At 50.7% G+C, this 21,764-nt stretch overlaps 1 protein-coding gene across 1 annotated transcript in view; it reads right to left on the bottom strand.

The window, feature by feature from the left end:
• Nucleotides 1-19,607, bottom strand: part of IGSF21 (immunoglobin superfamily member 21) — a 174,327-nt gene extending 154,720 nt beyond the window's left edge. Inside the window, exon 1 of the mRNA XM_032968436.2 lies at nt 16,535-19,607. Within this exon, the coding sequence (XP_032824327.2) occupies nt 16,535-16,601 (67 nt within the window). The 5' untranslated portion in view covers nt 16,602-19,607. The remainder of the gene's footprint in view (nt 1-16,534) is intronic.
• Between the last annotated feature and the right edge of the window lie 2,157 nt (nt 19,608-21,764).

Genomic DNA, 21,764 nt, shown 5'->3' with positions numbered 1-21,764 from the left:
TTGCATGTTCAGCACAAATACTGCGTGTGGTGAATGCAGCACTTGATTCCTGGCTCCCGTGTCATTGCCAGGAAGGGTAAAAAAAAAGACCTATGCTTATGTTTGATACTTTGATGCTGGGGGGAAAAAATTGAGAAAGTGTCTCATTGATTTGTCAGTGCATTGCTGCTACGGAACCGGCGACCTGGATTCGAACCCCCAAAGCAGGTGCCGACACGAGGCGGGGGGTGAAACCTAAAAGCAAACCGGGGGGACCCCTCGGGATCGACTCCTTTGGTGCGCGGCGTGGAGACATCAGCACCGGGGGAGACAAAGGCGGCCGGGCCTGGTGCTCTCCCCACTGCCCCCCCCCGCCCGCCCGCCCTTTTTCCCGGCCTCAATTGGTGCTCGCGAACAGCAACTTGGCCCCAACGGTTTTAATGACTCTCCAAGGGGGGTGGGGGGAGGGCGGTGATCTTTGTCTTTGTGTAAATGTCTATGAATATATGGATGAGTGGTTTCCGGTGTGTGAGTGTGCGCGCACGACGACCGAGTGAGTGAATGTGCCGCTGCCGCCGAGTTGTGTGTATGTGTGTTTGTTTGAGGAGCGGTGGTGCAGCGGTTACCGCGCTGACGCTACGAACCCGGCGACCAGAGTTCGATTCCCACTCACGGCCAACACCGGTGACTGATGACACTGGTTTACAGCCAAAATTGCCTCCGAAATAAATGTAGTCCAACATGACTAATTCCCGGTCACTGAGAATGAAAATGATGCCTAAAATTGTTGATTGGCTCTAATTTTTATTAAGATATGCTACTGGGTCAGTATATACAACCCTTGACTTGGGGATGGCGGAGGATAAGTGAGTTATAAAGGGAAGGGATCTCAATTTAAACCAGAAATGACTAAAATACATCTTTGACTGGAACACATCTATGACTGGGTTTGGACAGTACTTGCTTTTTGAACAAAACAATCAATGATGCAATCTGAACCTGGTATTGCATCATGTTATTCCTAGAAGTCATGGATGATGCAATCAGAACTCGGCTTACATCCCTCTGCTGAACAAGTTGCCCTATATCAGCTCGAGAAATCATGCAGTGTCGTGCTCTCTTATTTGTCAGTGTTTGATTTAGCAACAGGACACATTTATGCTTCGCCAAAGTGACCAGAGATGCCTTGTACTTGTGTGAACAAAACAGATTACTTCTGCTATGTTTGTGGTGAAGTGACTTTTGCATCACAAAAGCACAGCATCACCACTATGGTTAAGAAAGCCTATCACCTTTATTTTGGCTGCAAAATTGGAGATCGGGACAAGGTGTGGGCCCCACACATATGCTGCAACACTTGTGCAACAAATCTTCGCCAGTGGTTGAACAGGAAATATAAATCTTTGCCTTTTGCAGTGCCAATGATTTGGAGAGAGCCAACAGATAATATTAGCAATTGTTACTTCTGTATGGTGCCTCCAGTTGGGAAAGGTGTGTCAAGAAGAAAAAGTGGACTGTGTATTACCCAAAAATTCCATCAGCTATAAGCCCAGTACCCCACGGAGAAGGACTGCCGGTTCCTGATGCACCAGAATCATTCTCACTTGAGTCAGACGAGGAAAATGATGAAACTTCTGGTCCTGAACCATCAAGGTCACATGACCCAGATTTTCTCCCATCCTCCTCCTCTGAACCACTCCTCATAACACAAGGTGAACTGAAAGACCTTGTCAGGGATTTGGAACTACCCAAGATTAAGGCAGAGCTGTTGGGCTCCAGACTGCAGCAGTGGAATCTCCTGGCAGGTGATGTTAGGGTTTCCATGTCCCATGACCGTCAAAAGGATTTTGTTCCATTCTTCATGGAGGGTGATCTTGTAGCCTGCAACAACGTCGATGGTGTGATGGCAGCCCTCAACATCGTTCATGATCCCGATGAGTGGAGACTGTTCATTGATTCATCGAAGATGCGTCTTCAAGCTGTTTTGCTGCATAATGGCAATGTTTTGCCATCAATTCCAGTTGGTCATGCAGTCCATATGAAGGAAACATATGACATGAAACAATTTTTGAGGTGCATAAACTATGACCAGCATCAGACCGGATACACAAAGTACTGCTGTTTTCTCTGCGAATGGGATAGTTGTCCAAGAGATTCCCACTACATCAAGACAGATTGGCCACTCTGACAGTCATTGGAGCCTGGGAGGAAAAGTGTTCAGCATCAACCACTTGTTGAATCAAGGAAGATTTTGTTACCACCCTTACACATCAAGCTGGGTCTGATGAAGAACTTTGTCAAAGCCATGGACAAAACACAAGCAGCTTTCAAGTACCTCCGGGGAAAATTCCCAAGGTTAAGTGAAGCTAAGATAAAGCTTAGATAAAGGAAGGTGTCTTTGTTGGCCCTCAGATTCGTGAACTTCTTCGAGTTTAACACGTAGGCTTTCGCGACCCATATAATCCATAATAGAGTTTTTGGGTTAGATCGCGTAAACATATAAATGTGTCGTTAAACCCGCCACCACCCGACACAGCCAACTCGTAAGGGTTGTCACGTAAACAGAACGTGCCAATTCGTCATTAGTACAGCACTAGTGTGTAGTGTATACTATACACTAAACTACTATACAACACTACACTACTATACAACACTACACTACTATACAGTGTATAGTGTAGTGTATAGTAGTGTAGTATACTAGTACAGCACACCGGTGTGTTGGAGAGCCAAGCCACAACATTTACAATCTGAGTAAGACGTTTCGCCAGTAATTACAACTAGCTTCATCAGGCGATGGCCAGATTTGTGGAGAAGTCTGTTTCGTTCCTTACATAGAGGCGTAGATGTGGTGACCACCCTTCTGCGCTCTTGCACAATGTGGAGGGGGGGGGGGGGGGCGGGATTACTGAGGCAACGTACATGATGCATGTGCATTATGCGAGCCATTTGACACATTTATATATTTACGCGATCTAACCCAAAAACCTCTATTGTGAACTTCTTCGAGATGATGCATTTGACAGCGCACTGCGTGGCAAGGAAATGACGGCATGGAAAGCCTTCCACTTAGTGGCAACACATTTTCTCGGAAACAACAAGGCAGACGACTACAGGGAGTTGCTGGAAAACCTCCTCAAGGCATACAAAGCCTTGGTTGCAACATGTCACTAAAGACACATTTTTTGCACTCTCATCTAGATTATTTTTCTACCACCGAACTGCGCAGCAGTGAGCGACGAGCATGGCGAGCGATTTCACCAGGACATTGCAACAATTGACAAACGCTATTTCGGAGCAATTGGAGCCCATCAATGCTTGCAGCCTACTGCTGGGCAGTGACAAGAGATGCTCCATTTAACACACATTCCTGCGGAGGGAGCTGGTAGGAACGTTGGGTTGCTCGGTCAATGGCCAGGGTCAACAACGGCGGCACCACGTGGTGTGTCCCGCACAATATGCCCGACTGTGAGGGCGGGCACAAGCCGGTGTGAGTAGGTTAAACGTTGAGTTTTATAAGGGCACCACGGGGTGACCAGCCCCTCCCCACCCAGCCCCACCCCTCCCACCCCCCACCCAGCCCCACCCTCCCCACCCAGCCCCACCCTCCCCACCCAGCCCCACCCTCCCCACCCAGCCCCACCCTCCCCACCCAGCCCCACCCTCCCCACCCAGCCCCTCCCCACCCTCCCCACCCAGCCCCTCCCCACCCTCCCCACCCAGCCCCTCCCCTCCCCACCCTCCCCTCCCCACCCAGCCCCTCCCCACCCTCCCCTCTCCACCCAGCCCCACCCCTCCCATTTTTGGATGCACGACGGACGGACACAATAATCCCCTGTGGGCTGGTGGTGTAGTAAGCAGGAGGTTCCTACACAGTATGAATACAAGAGACAAGCCAAGAAGGGACCGAGTAATATCCTAGATTTGAAGCTTTCGTGACTGCAAGGATTCATACTCTTTGTTTTTTTCTGTAAAGTCACGTAGGTAAAAAATAAATAAAATAAATGAAAACTAAATTAAATCACGACGTTTTGGGCGCAACATAAGCATCCTTCTTCAGGTGGGGACAACGTAGCGAAAGCACAAACACTTAAGTGTGTCCTTAAGTGAGACACACTGAAGCGTGTGTCCTTAAGTGAGACACACTGAAGCGTGTGTCCTTAAGTGAGACACACTGAAGCGTTTGTCCTTAAGTGAGACACACTTAAGTGTGTCCTTAAGTGAGACACACTTAAGTGTGTCCTTAAGTGAGACACACTTAAGTGTGTCCTTAAGTGAGACACACTTAAGTGTGTCCTTAAGTGAGACACACTTAAGTGTGTCCTTAAGTGAGACACACTTAAGTGTGTCCTTAAGTGAGACACACTTAAGTGAGATACACTTAAGTGTGTCCTTAAGTGAGACACACTGAAGCGTGTGTCCTTAAGTGAGACACACTTAAGTGTGTCCTTAAGTGAGACACACTTAAGTGTGTCCTTAAGTGAGACACACTTAAGTGAGACACACTTAAGTGTGTCCTTAAGTGAGACACACTGAAGTGTGTGTCCTTAAGTGAGACACACTTAAGTGTGTCCTTAAGTGAGACACACTTAAGTGTGTCCTTAAGTGAGACACACTTAAGTGTGTCCTTAAGTGAGACACACTTAAGTGAGACACACTTAAGTGTGTCCTTAAGTGAGACACACTGAAGCGTGTGTCCTTATGTGAGACACACTGAAGCGTGTGTCCTTAAGTGAGACACACTTAAGTGTGTCCTTAAGTGAGACACACTTAAGTGTGTCCTTAAGTGAGACACACTTAAGTGTGTCCTTAAGTGAGACACACTGAAGCATGTGTCCTTAAGTGAGACACACTGAAGCATGTGTCCTTAAGTGAGACACACTGAAGTATGTCCTTAAGTGAGACACACTGAAGTGTTTGTCCTTAAGTGAGACACACTGAAGCATGTGTCCTTAAGTGAGACACACTTAAGTATGTCCTTAAGTGAGACACACTGAAGCGTGTGTCCTTAAGTGAGACACACTGAAGCGTTTGTCCTTAAGTGAGACACAATTAAGTGTTTGTGCTTTCACTACGTTGTCCTCACCTTAAGAAGGACGCTTGTGTTGCGCCCGAAACGTCGTGATTTAATTTCGTTTTCATTTATTATGTTTATTTTTTTATCTACGTGACTTTACCGAAAAAAACAAAGAGTATATACATAATAGTTTTTGCCTTTTGTTTTCATGATACATTTGATTTATTTCACCCTTTTGATGATTGTTAAAGTGTCACATGAATAGGTCAGGTGACATGTTATCATGTAAAGCAACCAACAACACGTGAAAAGACCTATGTTTACAATTAACGAGTAAAACTCTACTATCTACACAATATACATAGACGTAAAAAGCTTAAATATATTGGCAACAGTAGCCAATCCGTTGTTGTAATTGTCATATTTAAATTCAGCACATCAACACCCATAATAAACAAGCACATTTCATCTCTGAAGCATGTGACGTCTAAAACATTGTAGGCCAGTGTTATCTGAACCGGTCGTGCGGCTCCCCAAGGTCGACACAGCCTCAAATAGCTACCTGGTGCGGAGTGTAAAACATCGCCACTGGGGAGACAAAGGCGGTCGGGTGTGGTGCTGGCCACCCACCCCCTCGTGTGCTGTGCCGGCCTTCATAGGTGCTGCGCACTAACAGCACTTGCCCCTACAGTCTGTTGAGGTTACACGGGTGATCTTTGTATTTGTATGAATCATGTGTATGCTTGCATGTGTGCATGCATGTGGTGTGTGCGAGTGATGTGTGTACGAGTTGTCTGGCTGTGTATCATGAGCATCACGTCGTGAGTGTGACGTGTGTGCGTGGTGTGTGAGTGGTGAGCGAGTGGTGAGTGGTGTGTGAGTGGTGAGTGAGTGATGTGTGAGTGGTGAGTGGTGTGTTCGTGGTGTGTGAGTGGTGAGTGAGTGGTGAGTGTGATGTGTGAGTGGTGAGTGGTGTGTGAGTAGTGTGTGAGTGGTGAGTGAGTGATGTGTGTGATGTGTGAGTGTGATGTGTGAGTGGTGAGTGAGTCATGTGTGAGTGGTGTGTGAGTGGTGAGTGAGTGATGTGTGAGTGGTGAGTGGTGTGCGAGTGATGTGTGAGTGATGCGTGTTCGTGGTGTGTTTGTGGTGTGCGAGTGGTGAGTGAGTGGTGAGTGTGATGTGTGAGTGGTGAGTGAGTCATGTGTGAGTGGTGTGTGAGTGGTGAGTGAGTGATGTGTGAGTGGTGTGTGAGTGGTGAGTGTGATGTGTGAGTGGTGAGTGAGTGATGTGTGAGTGGTGTGTGAGTGGTGTGTGCATGATGAGTGAGTGGTGAGTGAGTGAGTGGTGTGTGAGTGATGAGTGGTGGGTGAGTGGTGAGTGGTGAGTGTGATGTGTGAGTGATGTGTGAGTGGTGAGTGATGAGTGGTGTGTGAGTGATGTGTGAGTGATGTGTGAGTGGTGAGTGTGATGTGTGGTGTGTGAGTGATGTGTGAGTGATGTGTGAGTGGTGAGTGTGATGTGTGTGTGGTGTGTGCGTGATGAGTGAGTGGTGAGTGAGTGGTGTGTGTGTGGTGAGTGTGATGTGTGAGTGATGTGTGAACGGTGAGTGATGCGTGAGTGGTGAGTGATGTGTGAGTGGTGAGTGGTGTGTGAGTGGTGTGCGAGTGATGTGTGTGTGAGTGGTGAGTGGTGAGTGTGAGTGGTGAGTGGTGTGTGGTGAGTGTGATGTGTGAGTGGTGAGTATGATGTGTGAGTGGTGAGTGTGATGTATGAGTGGTGAGTGTGATGTGTGAGTGGTATGTTAGTGGTGGGTGAGTGGTGTGTGAGTAGTATGTTAGTGGTGGGTGAGTGATGGGTGAGTGGTGAATGAGTGGTGAGTGAGTGGTGTGTGAGTGGTGAGTGAGTGTGATGTGTGAGTGGTGTGTGAGTGGTGAGTGGTGTGTGAGTGGTATGTGAGTGGTGAGTGTGGTGTGTGAGTGGTGAGTGTGAGTGGTGTGAGTGGCGAGTGTTGTGTGAGTGGTGAGTCTGACTGTGAGTGGTGTGTGAGTGGTGAGTGTGAGTGGTGTGTGAGTGGTGAGTGTGAGTGGTGTGTGGTGAGTGGTGTGAGTGGTGTGTGAGTGGTGAGTGGTGTGTGAGTGGTGTGTTAGTGGTGAGTGTTGTGTGAGTGGTGAGTAGTGTGTGAGTGTTGTGTGAGTGTGATGTGGGTGGTTTGTGAGTGGTGTGCGAGTGGTGTGTGTGGGATGTGTCCGTGATCTGTGAGTGGTGTGTGAGTGGTGAGTGTGATGTGGGTGATCTGTGAGTGGTGTGTGAGTAGTGAGTGTGATGTGGGTGATCTGTGAGTGGTGTGTGAGTGGTGAGTGTGATGTGGGTGATCTGTGAGTGGTGTGTGAGTGGTGAGTGTGATGTGGGTGATCTGTGAGTGGTGTGTGAGTGGTGAGTGTGATGTGGGTGATCTGTGAGTGGTGTGTGAGTGGTGTGTGCGTGGTGTGTGTGTGTGTCCCATAATGATTCTTGCCCGTGCGATTGTGTTGAGTGCTTGACAGCTGATTATTAGTGCACAGATGAATGTGCGTGTGTTTGATAATGGTATGCGTGTGTCTGAGTGGCGTGCATATTGTCGCGTGTCAATGTGGCGTTCGTGTTGTTAACACCTTTTATTTAAGCGTCACCGAACCGTTAACCGCACGCTAAAACCGGTTTTAAAGCGGTTACCTGTTTTTTTTGTCGAACCGTACATAAATTTCCTAGAAAGAAATAAAAAAACAAATCATAAATAAATCTTACCCTCCCCCCGACACACGCAGCGCAGCCGACTGTAGCTGTCATGGGGTTAACACGCCAGACACGACAGACATCCATTGGGTCGTCCTGCACGGCGAGTCGCTCTCCCGGCGTGGAAGCTTAAATAATGCGTACATGTATTCTTCTACCCAGCCACTCACCCACTCACCCACCCACTCACCCACTCATTGACCCATCCACTCACCCACCCACTCACTCAGTCACCCACCCACTCACCCACTCATTGACCCATCCACTCACCCACCCACTAACTCAGTCACCCACCCACTCACCCACCCACTCACCCACTCACTCACTCAGTCACCCACCCACTCACTCACTCAGTCACCCACCCACTCACTCACCCACCCACCCACCCACACACCCACTCACTCACTCACCCACCCACCCACACACCCACTCACTCACCCACCCACCCACTCACCCACCCACACACCCACTCACTCACCCACTCACCCACCGACTCACCCACTCGCTCACTCATCCGCCCACCCGCCCACCCACTCACCCACTCACTCACCCACCCACCCACACACTCACCCACCCACCCACTCACCCACTCACTCACCCCTCCTCGGCGCCACCTGGCCGATGTCTAAAATATCCGCAGCGAGGAGAGACAAAGGTGGCCGGGCGTGGTACTGGAACGGACCACTGCAGAGAGCCGTGCGCTCAGCAGGCCTAATTTAATAGTCGCTCGCTAACAGCACTTGCTACCCGGCTGTCGTCTGACTGTCTGGCTATACGGGCAGGTATCTTTTTACGCGCTTGTGTATGTATGAGAGTGTTATGATTGGATTTATTCATGAGCATGCACATCTATGTACAGTAAACACGAGCGTGTGTATATATGTGTGTGTGTGGATTTATTTATGTACCTACTGTGTATGTATGAGTGTTCCCATGTGTCTGTGTGTGTGTGCGCATGAGTATGTAAGTGTATGTGTAGAGGAGCGGTGGCGCAGTGGTTAGCGCACCGCACTACAAACCCGCGCGAACCCCGAGTTCGATACCCACATGCTCACGCTCAGCGTCGCCGACGGAATTATCTAAAACCGGTCCCTGGGCCTCCCCGTAGGTTCGACTCGGCCTCAAATGAGCATCTGCTGCGAAACGTAAATATCAGCACCTGGGTGGGGGGGACAAAGGCGGCCTGGAGTGGTGGTGGCCGCCGTCACTGTAGGCGTGCCATCCAGCCGGCCTTCACAGGCGCTGCTACTCTCGAACGGCGCTTGCCCCAACAGTCTGTGAAGGCTACACTGGAGACGGGGCGGGGGTGATCTTTGTCTGTATCTGTGTGTTCGTGTGTGTGTGTGTGTGTTCACAAACATGTGTGTGTGTGTGCGTGCGTGTGAATCCATCCCTTTGTCCGACCCCTCTCCCTCATCCCTCATTAACGCGCGCGCTCCCTTGCTTCATTAAACCACAGAGATATTTTAATGAGCGATGCCCATTGAAGGGGTCCGGTGGAGGGGGGGGGGGCAGTGGAAGAGAGGGGGGGGGGCAGTGGAAGAGAGGGGGGGGGCAGTGGATGAGAGGGGGGGGGTGAGCAGTCCTTGCCTGCCTGTGCATGCCACAATTCAGCAAGTCGGATCGCGCCGTTTATCTCATTCCGTTGCCACCTTTTTCCACACAGGTTTCAAGCCCGGATACAAATTATATCTGGCCTCTCTCTACAAATATATGCTGTGAAGAAGGATGATTGCCTGAAACGTCACATATTATATATTGATTTTTGTTTGTTTCTACGGCCACAGTGTTGTTATTGAAAACTGTGATTGTGTTTTTGTTTTTATTCATAACTACAATTGTGCTCGTTGTACCACTGCCCACGCAGCTGCAGAATCACCAAATGATTTGTGATAATGTTCCGGTCAAATCCAGACAGGTGGCAATCCCAGTGGGTGTACGAGTGGGTGAGTGGATGAGTGAGTGGGTAAGTGAGTGAGTTAATGAGTGACTTGGTAAATTAATGAATGGGTGGGTGGGTGAGTGGGTAAGTTACTGAGTGACTGGGTAAATGAATGAGTGGATGGGTGAGTAGATTGATGGGTGAGTTACTGAGTGAATTGGCAAATTAATGAATGACTGGGTGGATGGGCGAGTGGGTGAGTTACTGAGTGACTGTGAAACTGAATTAATGCGTGGGTGGGTGAGTGAGTTACTGAGTGACTGGGCAAATGAATGAATTCGTGGGTGGGTGAGTGGGTGGGTGAGTGGGTGGGTGAGTGGGTGGGTGAGTGAGTGGGTGGGTGGGTGGGTGAGTGAGTGGGTGGGTGAGTGAGTGGGTGGGTGAGTGAGTGGGTGGGTGAGTGAGTGGGAGGGTGACTGGGCAGATGAATGAATGAGTGGGTGGGTGAATGGGTGAGTTACTGAGTGACTGTGAAACTGAATTAATGCGTGGGTGGGTGAGTGGGTGGGTGAGTGGGTGGGTGGGTGAGTGGATGGGTGAGTGAGGGGGTGGGTGGGTGGGTGAGTGAGTGAGTGAGTGGGTGAGTGAGTGGGTGGGTGAGTGAGTGGGTGGGTGGGTGACTGGGCAGATGAATGAATGAGTGGGTGGGTGAGTGGGTGGATGAGTGGGTTACTACTGAGTGACTGGGCAGATGAATTAATGAGTGGGTGGGTGAGTGGGTGAGTGGGTGGGTGAGTGAGTGAGTTACTGAGTGACTGGGCAAATTAATTAATGAATGAGTGGGTGAGTGAGTGGGTGAGTGGGTGGGTGGATGGGTGAGTGAGTTAGAGTGACTGGGCAAATGAATGAATGAATTAATGAGTGGATGGATGAGTGGGTGGGTGGGTGAGTGGGTGAGTGGGTGGGTTACTGAGTGACTGGGCAGATGAATGAATAAGTGGGTGGGTGAGTGGGTGGGTGAGTGAGTGAGTTACTGAGTGACTGGGCAAATGGGTGAGTGGGTGGGTGATAGTATGTGAGTGTGTGAATAAGTGGTAGGGTGGCGACCTTTTCTATTGTAGACCAAACTCGTTCTCAGTCAGCGCTCGGTCCGTCATTACGACTGTGAAGTAAACTCCAACAAAGTTCAAAGCAACTCAGCGCCAGTTGGCGCCCAGACCCCGGCAACAAACCAGATGCCGGCTCGTCCCGGGCCCCACGGGGACGGGTGGCAACCATCCCCCCCCCCCCCTCTCAGTCACATGACGCGAGATCATCACCGCCGGCGAGACGCTCATGGGGAGTTGAATTTCTGGCCGAGGTGGCGCATTCGGCCCAATTAAACCTTCTAGCGAGATGCCGAAGAATATTAACTTCGTGCGATACAGTAATTAGGCGACGGAGCTAAACGCCAGTACTACAATAAAAGACTATCCCGTCGTTTTTGTTATTTTTATTTTACCAGGTAAGGCCCGTTGAGCTGCTGTGTCGCTCTTTTGTAGAAGCCACTTTGCCCACAAACGAAGTGGCTCATCACGTGGACATGTACACCAGCAGTAGCCAAATAATCTCAGCGCGTTCTTCAAAAATGCGGAGGGGGAAAAACCCGGAGGACCCGGAGAAAAATCCACACGACCACGGAGAGAGAGACACGCAAACTCCAAATATACAGCAGCAGCAGGCGTCAGGGTCGGGATCGAACCCACAACCTCCTATGTACGAGGCGGGGTGGTTAACATCTGCTAGCCACCGTGATGCTGCTACAGCTGGCCATATTGACATAGTTCGTGACCTGCTCATCTTCCCTCCACTTTGCACTCCAACCAGTTTGCGTATTCTGTTTGTAATAATAATAATGATGATGACGATAATGATGCCATTTATAACGCGCTACATTTTTGCAGACAAGTCAACAACTCACAGAAGCGGGAGCCAAGCTCAGGCAGGGCTCCTCGAAAGCCCTGAGACCCAACACACACACACAGAGAGAGAGAGAGAGATAGATGCCTTTAAGATGTTTTAGTGAAAGTAGTCAAGAGTGCGTTCGACGTTGCGGATGTGCAAAGGGATTTGAGGCTTCCACGCCGTGATGGGGGTGACAGCAGAGGAACCCACGTGAGGCTGTACCAAGTCCGAGACCTTGCCGTGACTCTCTTGGGGTCACGGCCCCCTGCTGTGCATCTGTGTCGAAGAGCTTCTTAGCTCATCGGATTATTTCGGTTCCAAGATGATTCCGACAAACACGGTCCCGCAGTTCGGGACTGCGGTTTGTCCTCAACGTATCCCCGAGTATCTCCACGAGCCTCCACGAGCCTCCACGCGTCTCTGTGAGCTCGCTATGCCTGCACGGCCTCGTCCATAATTTGAATTGACAGGGGCGACATCGGCGCAACTCTGGCTCGTCGTGAACGTGTCGCGCCAAGCCCCTGTGCACATCTCTGCAGAGGTTGCGTCACTCGCCTGACGTGGTGGGCAAACACCGCGTCACACGGACAATCTGGAATTAAAAAATACAAGGCTCCCCCCCCTCCCCCCCGACCTCTCTGATTGGTACTTAACGGGGCCTGGCAAGGGGATTGGTTAGAGGCAGGGGACGTTGAGGGCGATTGGAGGTACAAAGACACAAAATGGAAAGAGCGGGGAACGGAGGATGATTGGTAGGTTGGGGTCCGTTGGAGAAAGTGAGGAAGGAATTGGATGGAGAGTGAAAGTGGGGGGGGGGGGGGAGGTCAAGGAACCATCGAGAAAGCGGTTTGAGGAATAGATAGGTGATGGGGGACGCTTGGAGTAAAGGGAATCCTTGAAGACCCGCGTGTGTCTCGTGCTGGGAGAAATAAAGACGTCCAATTGTTGAAGACTGCTGCTGTGTCGGGCGTCACAGCATCCCCGTGTGTCTCTATGGGTTTAGCATACAGTCGAATTTTTCATTTTAGCGAGATGTTGCAGCATCAGCCAGTAGTATGTTCTGATGTGGTTGATGGTTGCAGCAGTGTGTTGGAAGAGCGGGAGCTTTGGGTTTGGAATAAGGAGGCGTTTATTTCTGGACGTCCACGGTTGTTCCCACTCTGTTCACACAGCAGCAGCGTTCTTCCGCATCTGGGTGATGACATTCTAGGAATGTATGCCAAAGCATGAAAACTAAACGATTTTTTTAATGTTACCAGGTAAGACTCCTAGCTATATCGGTCTTTTTTTTCAGAAGCGACCTGGCTATTAAAAATGATAGCCCCAACGAAGTTGCTTATCACGTGGGAATTTATTGCTGCCGATTTGAAGCAGCCAAATACTCTAAATGCACGTGTCTCTAATTGTGGAGAGAAAGAAACTGGAGGACCCGGAGAAAAATCCACGCGACCACGGGAAAGAACGTGCAAACCCACGACCTCCTGTATATCATGCGAGGTAGTTAACATCTCCCATCCACCATGATGATGATGAGAGAGAGACACGCAAACTCTAAATATACAGCAGCAGGCGTCAGGGTCGGGATGGAACCCACGACCTCCTGTACACCAGGTGAGGTAGTTAACATCTCCCAGCCACCATGATGATGATGAGAGAGACACGCAAACTCTAAATATACAGCAGCAGCAGCAGGCGTCAGGGTCGGGATCGAACCCACGACCCTCTGCGTACCAGGCGAGGTAGTTAAAATCTCATAGCCACCGTGATGATGATGAGAGAGAGAGACACGCAAATTCCAAATATACAGTAGCAGCAGGCGTCAGGGTCGGGGTCGAACCCACGACCTCCTGCGTGCCAGGCGAGGTAGTTAACATCTCCTAGCCACCGTGATGATGATGATGATGAGAGAGAGACACGCAAACTCCAAATATACAGCAGCAGGCGTCAAGGTCGGGATCGAACCCACGATTTCCTGCGCACCAGGCGAGAGAGTTAACATCTCCTAGCCACCGTGACTCCCCTACATCGCCTTTCCAGTGAGTGATATCAACTATTATGGTCACACGTTATTTGATGCTGCTGCCTGCTGTTGCGTTGGCAGTGGTGCAAAAGCAGTCAACAACAACAACCACAACCAACTCGTGCACAAACGCAGGAAGATGCCCACTGTGCCAAGCAATGCGACTTCACAGTTCTTATTCAAAATTTCCACAATTCTTTTTTTTTACAATTAGCAGATTTTTTTTTAAACCATTAAAATAAAATGTGTGCGTGTGTGTGTTTGTGTAACATGCGACGTGACCCTGCTTCAGAGCACATTACATATCGACAGCACATGCATGTGCTATGAAAAAGGGCCGTTGTCCGAACGTTGCCTATTATATAATTGTTATATTTTTAAGAAGAATAATTTCCCCGTACAGCCTCAGCAAATTGTTGGGGCAAGTGCTGTTAGGGAGCACCTGGGTGGCCGGCCGCTTTTGTCTCGCCAGTGGCGATGTTTACTGCACACCGCACCAAGTACTCATTTGAGGCTGAGTCAACCTAGGGGACGGCCCTTGACCAATTCAGATATTCGTCACTGGTGTTGGCAGTGTGCGGGAATCGAACTGGGATCGCTGGGTTCGTAGCGCAGCGACCCATCGCTCCCCAGTGCCCCAAAGACAAATAACCCCCGTATAACCTTCACAGACTGTCGGGGCAAGTGCTGTTAGCAAGCAGCACCTATGAAGGCCGGCACGGCACACGGGCGGATGAGTGGTCGGAACCAAGCCTGACCGCCTTTGTCTCCCTGGTCGCGATGCTTTACACACCACACCAGATACTCATTTGAGGCCGAGTCGATCTAGAGGTGGGCTCAGGACCTGTTCGGATCATCGTCATGATCCCAAGTAATAAAATTCAAGACACAAGCCACAGCAAATTGGTGGCCATGTAACCCAAACTATAACACCCAATATAGTGAACCCATAGAGACACATAGAGACTCGGAGAGATACATAGAGACCCATAGAGGCCCAAAGAGATATATAGACTCGTACAGATACAAATAGACCCATTGACATAGTAGAGAATCAGAGAGATTCATTGAGATCGATAAAGACCCGCAGAGGCACACCGAGATACAAAGAGATACAGAACCATCAATATTAAGTCCGTAGCCATGCAACCCAAACGATGAAACATCGAGTAAACCCAAAGCCACATACAGATACAGAGATATGCATAGTGACTCATAGAGATACATTCAAAACAAGCCACAGTGGTGCGACTATCCAAGCAACCCACACTTTCGATCGTCTAAACTGAACTAAAACCAAATACAGTAAAACCTTGGATTGCGAGCATAATTCGTTCGGGAAACGTGTTTGTAATCCAAAGCACTCGTATATCAAACCACTCGTCGTATATCAGTTGTGATCACGTGACGCCCGGCAGACAAGGCGTATACGTACACTGCTCGTATTCCAAGACCCTCGCTCGTTTATCAAATTAATATTTACTTAAAACATTTTCTCGTCTTGCAAAACACTCGCAGACCAAGATACTCGCAATCCAAGGGTTTACTGTATATATATTTTACCAGGTAAGACCCACTGAGTTATTTAGCTCTTTTTAAGAAGCAACCTGGCCACGTGATTGGCCACAATGAAGTTGCTTATCACGTGGAAATGTACAAGCAGCAAAATAGTCTAAACGTGTGCTTCTAAATGTGGAGGGAAAACCCGGAGGGCCTGGGGAAAAATGCACGCGGCCACGGTTAGGGCGACTGACACCGAAAACTCCAAATATACAGCAGCAGGTGTCAGGGTCGGGATCGAGCGCACGACCTCCTGTACACCTGGCGAGGTAGTTAACATCTCATAGCCACCGTGATGATGATGATGAGAGAGAGAGAGACACCGCAAACTCCAAATATACAGCAGCTGCAGGTGTCAGGGTCGGGATCGAGCACACAACCTCCTGTATACCGAGCGAGGTAGTTAACATCTCCTAGCCACCGCGGCGCCTTCAGACCCACTGTGGTAGTCTGCGCTGCTTGGACTGAGGAGGAATAGCAATACGACACAAACTCTCTCTCTCTCCCTCTCGTCGTGGCCAGCAGCAGTAACAGCAATCCCCGACATTTGGAATTTATCTCCCCAGCAACAGGGCCCATCACACGCAAGAGCGGAATTGTCATTTGCAGGTCATGTTTTTTTTACATTGGGATGTCTTGGCCCACTACCAGTTACATTGCATGGTTTGGTTTTCAGCTGAAGGGGGGTGGGGGTGAAAACCAGGAACCTTTGTAGCCTTGAACAGACTGTTGGGGCAAACGCTATTTGCGAGCGCCTATTAAGGCCGGTAGGGCACACGCGGCGGTGTGGTAGGCCAGCGACACGCGCGGCCGCCTTTGTCTCCCCGTGTCCTTTCGACACCGCACCGGGTAATCATTTAAGCCCGAGTCAGGCGAGGAGGGGAGTCTCAGACCGGCTCACATGTTCGTCACCGATTGTTGTGGCCGTGAGCGGGAATCGAACTCTTGCGCCCCGCGGGTTTCACTGCGCAGTGCGCTAACAACAGCGCCACCGCTCACGAAGACGACCAACAGCAGCAGCCGCCGATCGCCACGCAGTGGCGGTGACGTCACCACAAGCGCCTGTGCCCGGCTAGGTGCACGAAGACTCACTCAGTTTAACACGTAGGCCTTCGCGACGAAAATCATCCACAACACAGGTTCTTTGGGGTTATATCGCGTAAATATGTGTCGCTAAACCCGCCACCACCCGACACAGCCAATTAGTAAGGTGTGTCACGTAAACAGAACGTGCCAATTCGTCACTAGTACAGCACTAACCGGTTGTGTATTGGAGAGCAAATCCACAACATTACCAATCTGAGTTCGACGTTTCGCCAGTAATTACAAGCGGCATCATCAGGCGGACAACCAGACTCACCTGCACCAGGTCCTCGGCCGGTTGCGAGCGCCAGGACCAACCACGTGACCAGCGCGGACCCCCCCATGGCTCCTCCCCCCACCCTCACACACCTGCACAAAGCCACGCCCCTTCCCACCTGTCCACCAATCACATGGCTTTCACAGGAATCTCTCCCTCCCCCTCCAGACGCAGCAGGTTCCACGTTCGATCCCCGGTGTCGGCTCACGGAGACTCAACAGTGGCGTCCGCAGGAATTCGTCACCAGGCTGATGATGATGATGCTGGTGGTGGTGCAGAGCGCCCCCGTTGTGAAGTCTCCAGCGCCAAAGTCCGCCCGTCCCTGGCTGGGATTCGAACTTGTTCGCCCCCCTTGGCTGTGTCGTTTTTGGTCGGCGGGTCCTCCGGTCAGCGCATTCGCTCAACGGCTGCCGCAAAGCAGTCGCGGGTTCCGTTTGCGCGGTCGTGCAGAGGATAACGACGCCTGCCCCGGGCGCCGCCTTCACGAGACGATTGTGGAGGGCAAGGGTCGTTGTTAGCGATCGCCTATTTTTGGCCTCCAGCAACGGAGGTGGAGGTGGCGTGTGGCTAGCACCACGCCAGACCTCGCCCGAGTGTTGATATTTTATTAAAAGCCGAGTCGACCGTGAGCAAGAATGGAACTCGGGATCACGAACTCCACTTGCAGTTGGTGAAGTTGGAGGGAGGGAGCGAGGCTCGGGATCGGCTTCGGATGTCACTCGCCACTGATGTCAGCCGTGGGCACAGGGAATCGAACTCGGTTCGCCAGGCTCGTAACGCAGTGCCCTAACCACTGCGCCACCGCTCCCCCCGCCCGACGCTCCCTTATATACTTACGCCCGTAAATTAACTCGTGCGCTCACGCATGTAATCACTTTCCACGTTATCCACTCGCCATCTATTCACTCGCTTAGCCACCAATTCACCTACAACAAGCCCATTTTTTTTACTCACTCGTAAACCCGCCGATTCATCCGCTAACACACACTCACTCCCCACACTCACTCAAACATGAATTCACTCACTCATTAATTAACTGACTCACTAATTCACTCGCTCAAACACGAATTTACTCACTCGATAATTCACTCACTCAATAATTAACTCACTCACTAATTAACTCCCTTAAACACAAATTTACTCAATCAATAATTCACTCCTCAATAATAAATTCACTCACTCAAACACGAATTTACTCAAGCACTAATTCACTCACTCAATAGTAAACCCACTCACTAATTAACTATTTGACTAATTCACTCACTCAAACACGAATCTACTCCCGCACTAAATTCAATTGCGAGCGAGCTCGTCAATTCACTGGCCCACTCAAACACCAAATCACTCACTAAATTCACCCACACCGCTCACAGTCTCAGACACTAATCCATTCACTCGTTCGCTAATTCACGCACTTCTCGACGCGAATTCACTCTGGAGACGAAGTCACTCAGTCGGGCACGATATTTTGTCTCTCTCACCCATTCACGAATTCACTCACTTCAGACGCGAATTCACTCACTTGGGCCCACACCAGCGAGTAGTACATCCGCGCCGTCCAACTCTATGGCTCTGATCCGATGTTTTGTTGTTGTTGTTATTGTTGTTTGTTGTAGGATTCCGCGTTGATGTCTTCACTCCTGCTCGAAAATTATTTCGGCGGTTTTGATGGCTTCTAACCGGTTTTTCAAGGATTTCGGTTTTTCCAGTTCTGAAAATTCGTTGCAGTGGTCAGCCCCTGATTGTTGCTTCAGAACCGGTTTTTTTTCTCCGAACCGGTTTTGATGGCCGTGATATCCCGTTTGAAATATGCGGCTTTGAACGTTCCGATCCTGATGTCTCGTATGGCTATGATCAAACCTGTTCAGGATGTATTAATACGACATTTGATGGCTTTAATCCAGGTTTTCTTTTGTTTCCCCGCTATCTTCCTCGATGACGTTTCGAACTATTCGTCTTGGACGATCCGGCTTGGGCAGTCCGGTTTAAACGATCCGATTTTGAACAATCCGGTTTTGGATAATCCCGCAGAGTACGCCGATAAAAATAAACCCTCCACACGAAAAAAATAGATCCGGCTTTATTTGGCACGGGTTGAGTATATTCTGATCCGGTTTATTGTCACCCAGATTTAATATTTCCCCTAACCGGTTGCAGAGTCGATTGATCCCGAGGATTGTCTGCGCGGTCCAGCACGGTGATGATTGATGACGGTGGGGGGTTTTCTCTTTTCTATTCAGGATCAGTATTTTTTTATTGATCGGCTTCGGCTTGATTGGAGACGATGTTTCTCTAATCGAATATGCTTTTGGAAGTTCTGAACCCGGTTTAGAGCGAGAGAGAGAAAGAGGTCTGAAAAGAAACCGAAGATGCGGGGTGGATCGAGTTGACTGGATTGGATGGTCCCGCCTTGAAGGGCTCCGATCCGGTCCGCGTGTTGTTCTGTTCCGTTTGAGAGAGCCTATTCACAACATCCTAGAACCGTTGATCCCGAATTTGAAGTGCCACAAATCCAGTTCCCACGATCCCGGTAGAGTGATCTTAGGCGCCAGGTTTTCAGGATCGCTGAGCCCGCTCCACTCCAACGGAATCTGAGGTTGAAATCGCGCGCTGATTAGAATGGTGATGACTGTCGTGGAGATAATGATGATAATGATAGTGACTCGTGATGATGATGATGATAGCGATGATGGTGACTCAGGGTGATAATTGACGTTCGTGGCAGGTAAATATGGATATCATGCTGTTGTAACTAGTCTATAATGATTGTAACGATAGTCCATTATGACGATTGTAACGACAGTCTATGATGATGATTGTAACTACTGTCTGATGATTGTGACTACAGACTATTATGAATGATTACAACTACAGGCTATGATGATGATTGTAACTACCGTCTATGACCGCAACCAGGGTGTTGAGTGGTGATGATTACAACATTAAGCGTGCAGCCCGCAGTACAGAAAGCAGCAGCAGCATCACCACCAGCACCACTGTTTAAATGAGGCTCGTGGAGCAGACGAGCAGGAAGACTCGCGCACACTCTCTCTCCCCCATCTCTCTCTCTCCCCCCCAGCTCCCCCTCTCTCTCTTCCCCCCATCTCCTCCATTCTCCCCCTCTCTCTCTCTCCCCCATCTCCCCCTCTCTCTCTCCCATTTTCCTCTCTCCCCCATTTTCCTCTCTTCCTCTCTCCCCCATTCTCCCTCTCTCTCTCTCCCCCCCCATTCTCCCTCTCTCCCTCTCCCCTCTCCCCCATCCCTCTCTTTTTTTACGATCAGAGGAAACAAGAAGATGCTCGGTGTAGTCGGCACTTTGCTCCGTTCATCATTTCGCTTTTTTTGTTTTTTTTTAATGCTTTGCTTTATGTAACACCCCCCCCCCCCTTTTAAATGAAAGACCCAAAAAATGTTTTTCTTTTTTCTTTCCCCTTCCCTCTCTCTCTACCCCCTCTCTCTCTACCCCCATCTGCCTCTCCTCTCTCTCTGCCCCCCTCTCTCTCTGCCCCCCTCTCTCTCTGCCCCCTCTCTTCCTACTCCATTTCGCTCTCTCTTGCTCACTCTCTCGCTCTCTCTTTTTTTATAACTACGACAAGTGCTGCACCTGCACGCAGCCCTTCCCACAGTCAAACGGCCTCCGACGGGTAGCTCAGATCTGCATGCAGAGCTCTCTACCGTCATCTGCCACCGAGCACACGGCCTCCTCCAGCGCCCACTGCTCCTTGAAGGCCGGCACGGCGTGGGTCAGCCGCGCGTGGCGGAACTCCGGCCCACACCCTGGCTCCGACCAGAGCGCGGAAGATGCCCAGGCTGCTGGTTGGACGTTGCTCCTCCACGACCACCTTCCTCGCCCTGTATATGGCGAGCTTGGCGTAGCCGAAGAGCATGTTGACCGGCCCCTGAAGATGTTGGGGTCCGTCGCCCTTCGGGTATCCAAAGATGAGGACCGTCGGGGAGAAGTGGAGGCTGAACCTTAGGAGGATGTTTCTCTCAGGACCTTGAACAGCGAGTCCAGGCTCTTGCACTCCACGTACTGGTGCGCCACCGTCTCCACTTTACCGCAGAACCGGCACTCCGCGGACGTGTCGGTGAAGCGCGCCAGGGAGACATTGGTGGTGATGGTGCCGTGGGCGATGCTCCAGCTGAGGTCGCCGATGCGGTTGTACGTCGGGCTGGAGTAGAGTTGCCTCCAGTGAGGCCTCTCTGGAGAGATGCAAGGCAGGGCTTTCCTCCAGGCGTGGTCCTTGTGGCTCCTCAGGGGTGTCCTGTTGGTGAAACTGGACCATGTAGGAGTAGAGCACCTTCCTCTTTACATTTGTGAAGGCCACCTCCGGTAGGTCTTCTAGCCGGCACATGTTGTGATCCGCCTTCGTTTGTCGGCATTGGCGATGCAGTGGCACGACTGAGAGCTCCGGTGGAGGGAGACCAAGAGGGGCCTCGTCATCCCCAACGCCGATGGAGGGCGTTCTCCCCGCTGCCGCTGAGAAGGCCCCCTTGGCTTCGGCCAGGATCCGGGCAGCCACCCGGAGAGACTGCAGCCCTGTCTTTGCGGCCATGTCTGCTGGTCGCGGCCATGTCTGCTGGTCCGAGCCCACCGGCCCCGTTTTTCAGGCTCCACCAGATCTCCCATCCTGGTGAGCCGCGCGTTGGCGAGGCGCCTCTCCGCGCCTGGGGTGGTGGTGGTGGATGGCAGCTTTGTCTGCGGGTTCCTGAGGATCGGTTCGAAGACCAAATCCTCGGCCGATCGCGGTTGGTTCAGCCTCCTGACGGCGAGGGAGCTCCATGTCTGCAGGACGCTTCTGTAGAAGGGTGGCAGCTGTCCCAGTGGGAGGCCCTACAGGTCCATGTAGAATAGTTGCTTGGAGCACTGCAGATCCCCCAGCTGTTTCAGGAGGAAGGAGGCCGTGACCCTCTCTCTCTCCCCCATCTCCCCTCTCTCTCTCTATTTTCCTCTCTTCCCTATTCTCCCTCTCCCTCTCTCCCCCATCTCCCCCATCTCCCCCATTCTCCCTCTCTCTCCCCCATTCTCCTTCTCTCTCCCATCTCCCTCTCTCTCTCTCCCATTTCCCTCATTCTCCCTCATTCTCCCTCATTCTCCCTCATTCTCCCTCATTCCCTCATTCTCCCTCATTCTCCCTCATTCTCCCTCATTCTCCCTCATTCTCCCTCATTCTCCCTCATTCTCCCTCATTCTCCTCTTCTCCTCATTCTCCCTCATTCTCCCTCATTC

Source organism: Petromyzon marinus, chromosome 39, assembly GCF_048934315.1.
Source record: "Petromyzon marinus isolate PM22_M1 ecotype Great Lakes invasive population chromosome 39, UKy_Petmar_22M1.pri1.0, whole genome shotgun sequence".
Lineage (NCBI taxonomy): Eukaryota > Metazoa > Chordata > Hyperoartia > Petromyzontiformes > Petromyzontidae > Petromyzon > Petromyzon marinus.
Note: the sequence above shows the minus strand (reverse complement) of the source record. Positions and strands in the feature narration are given on the sequence as shown.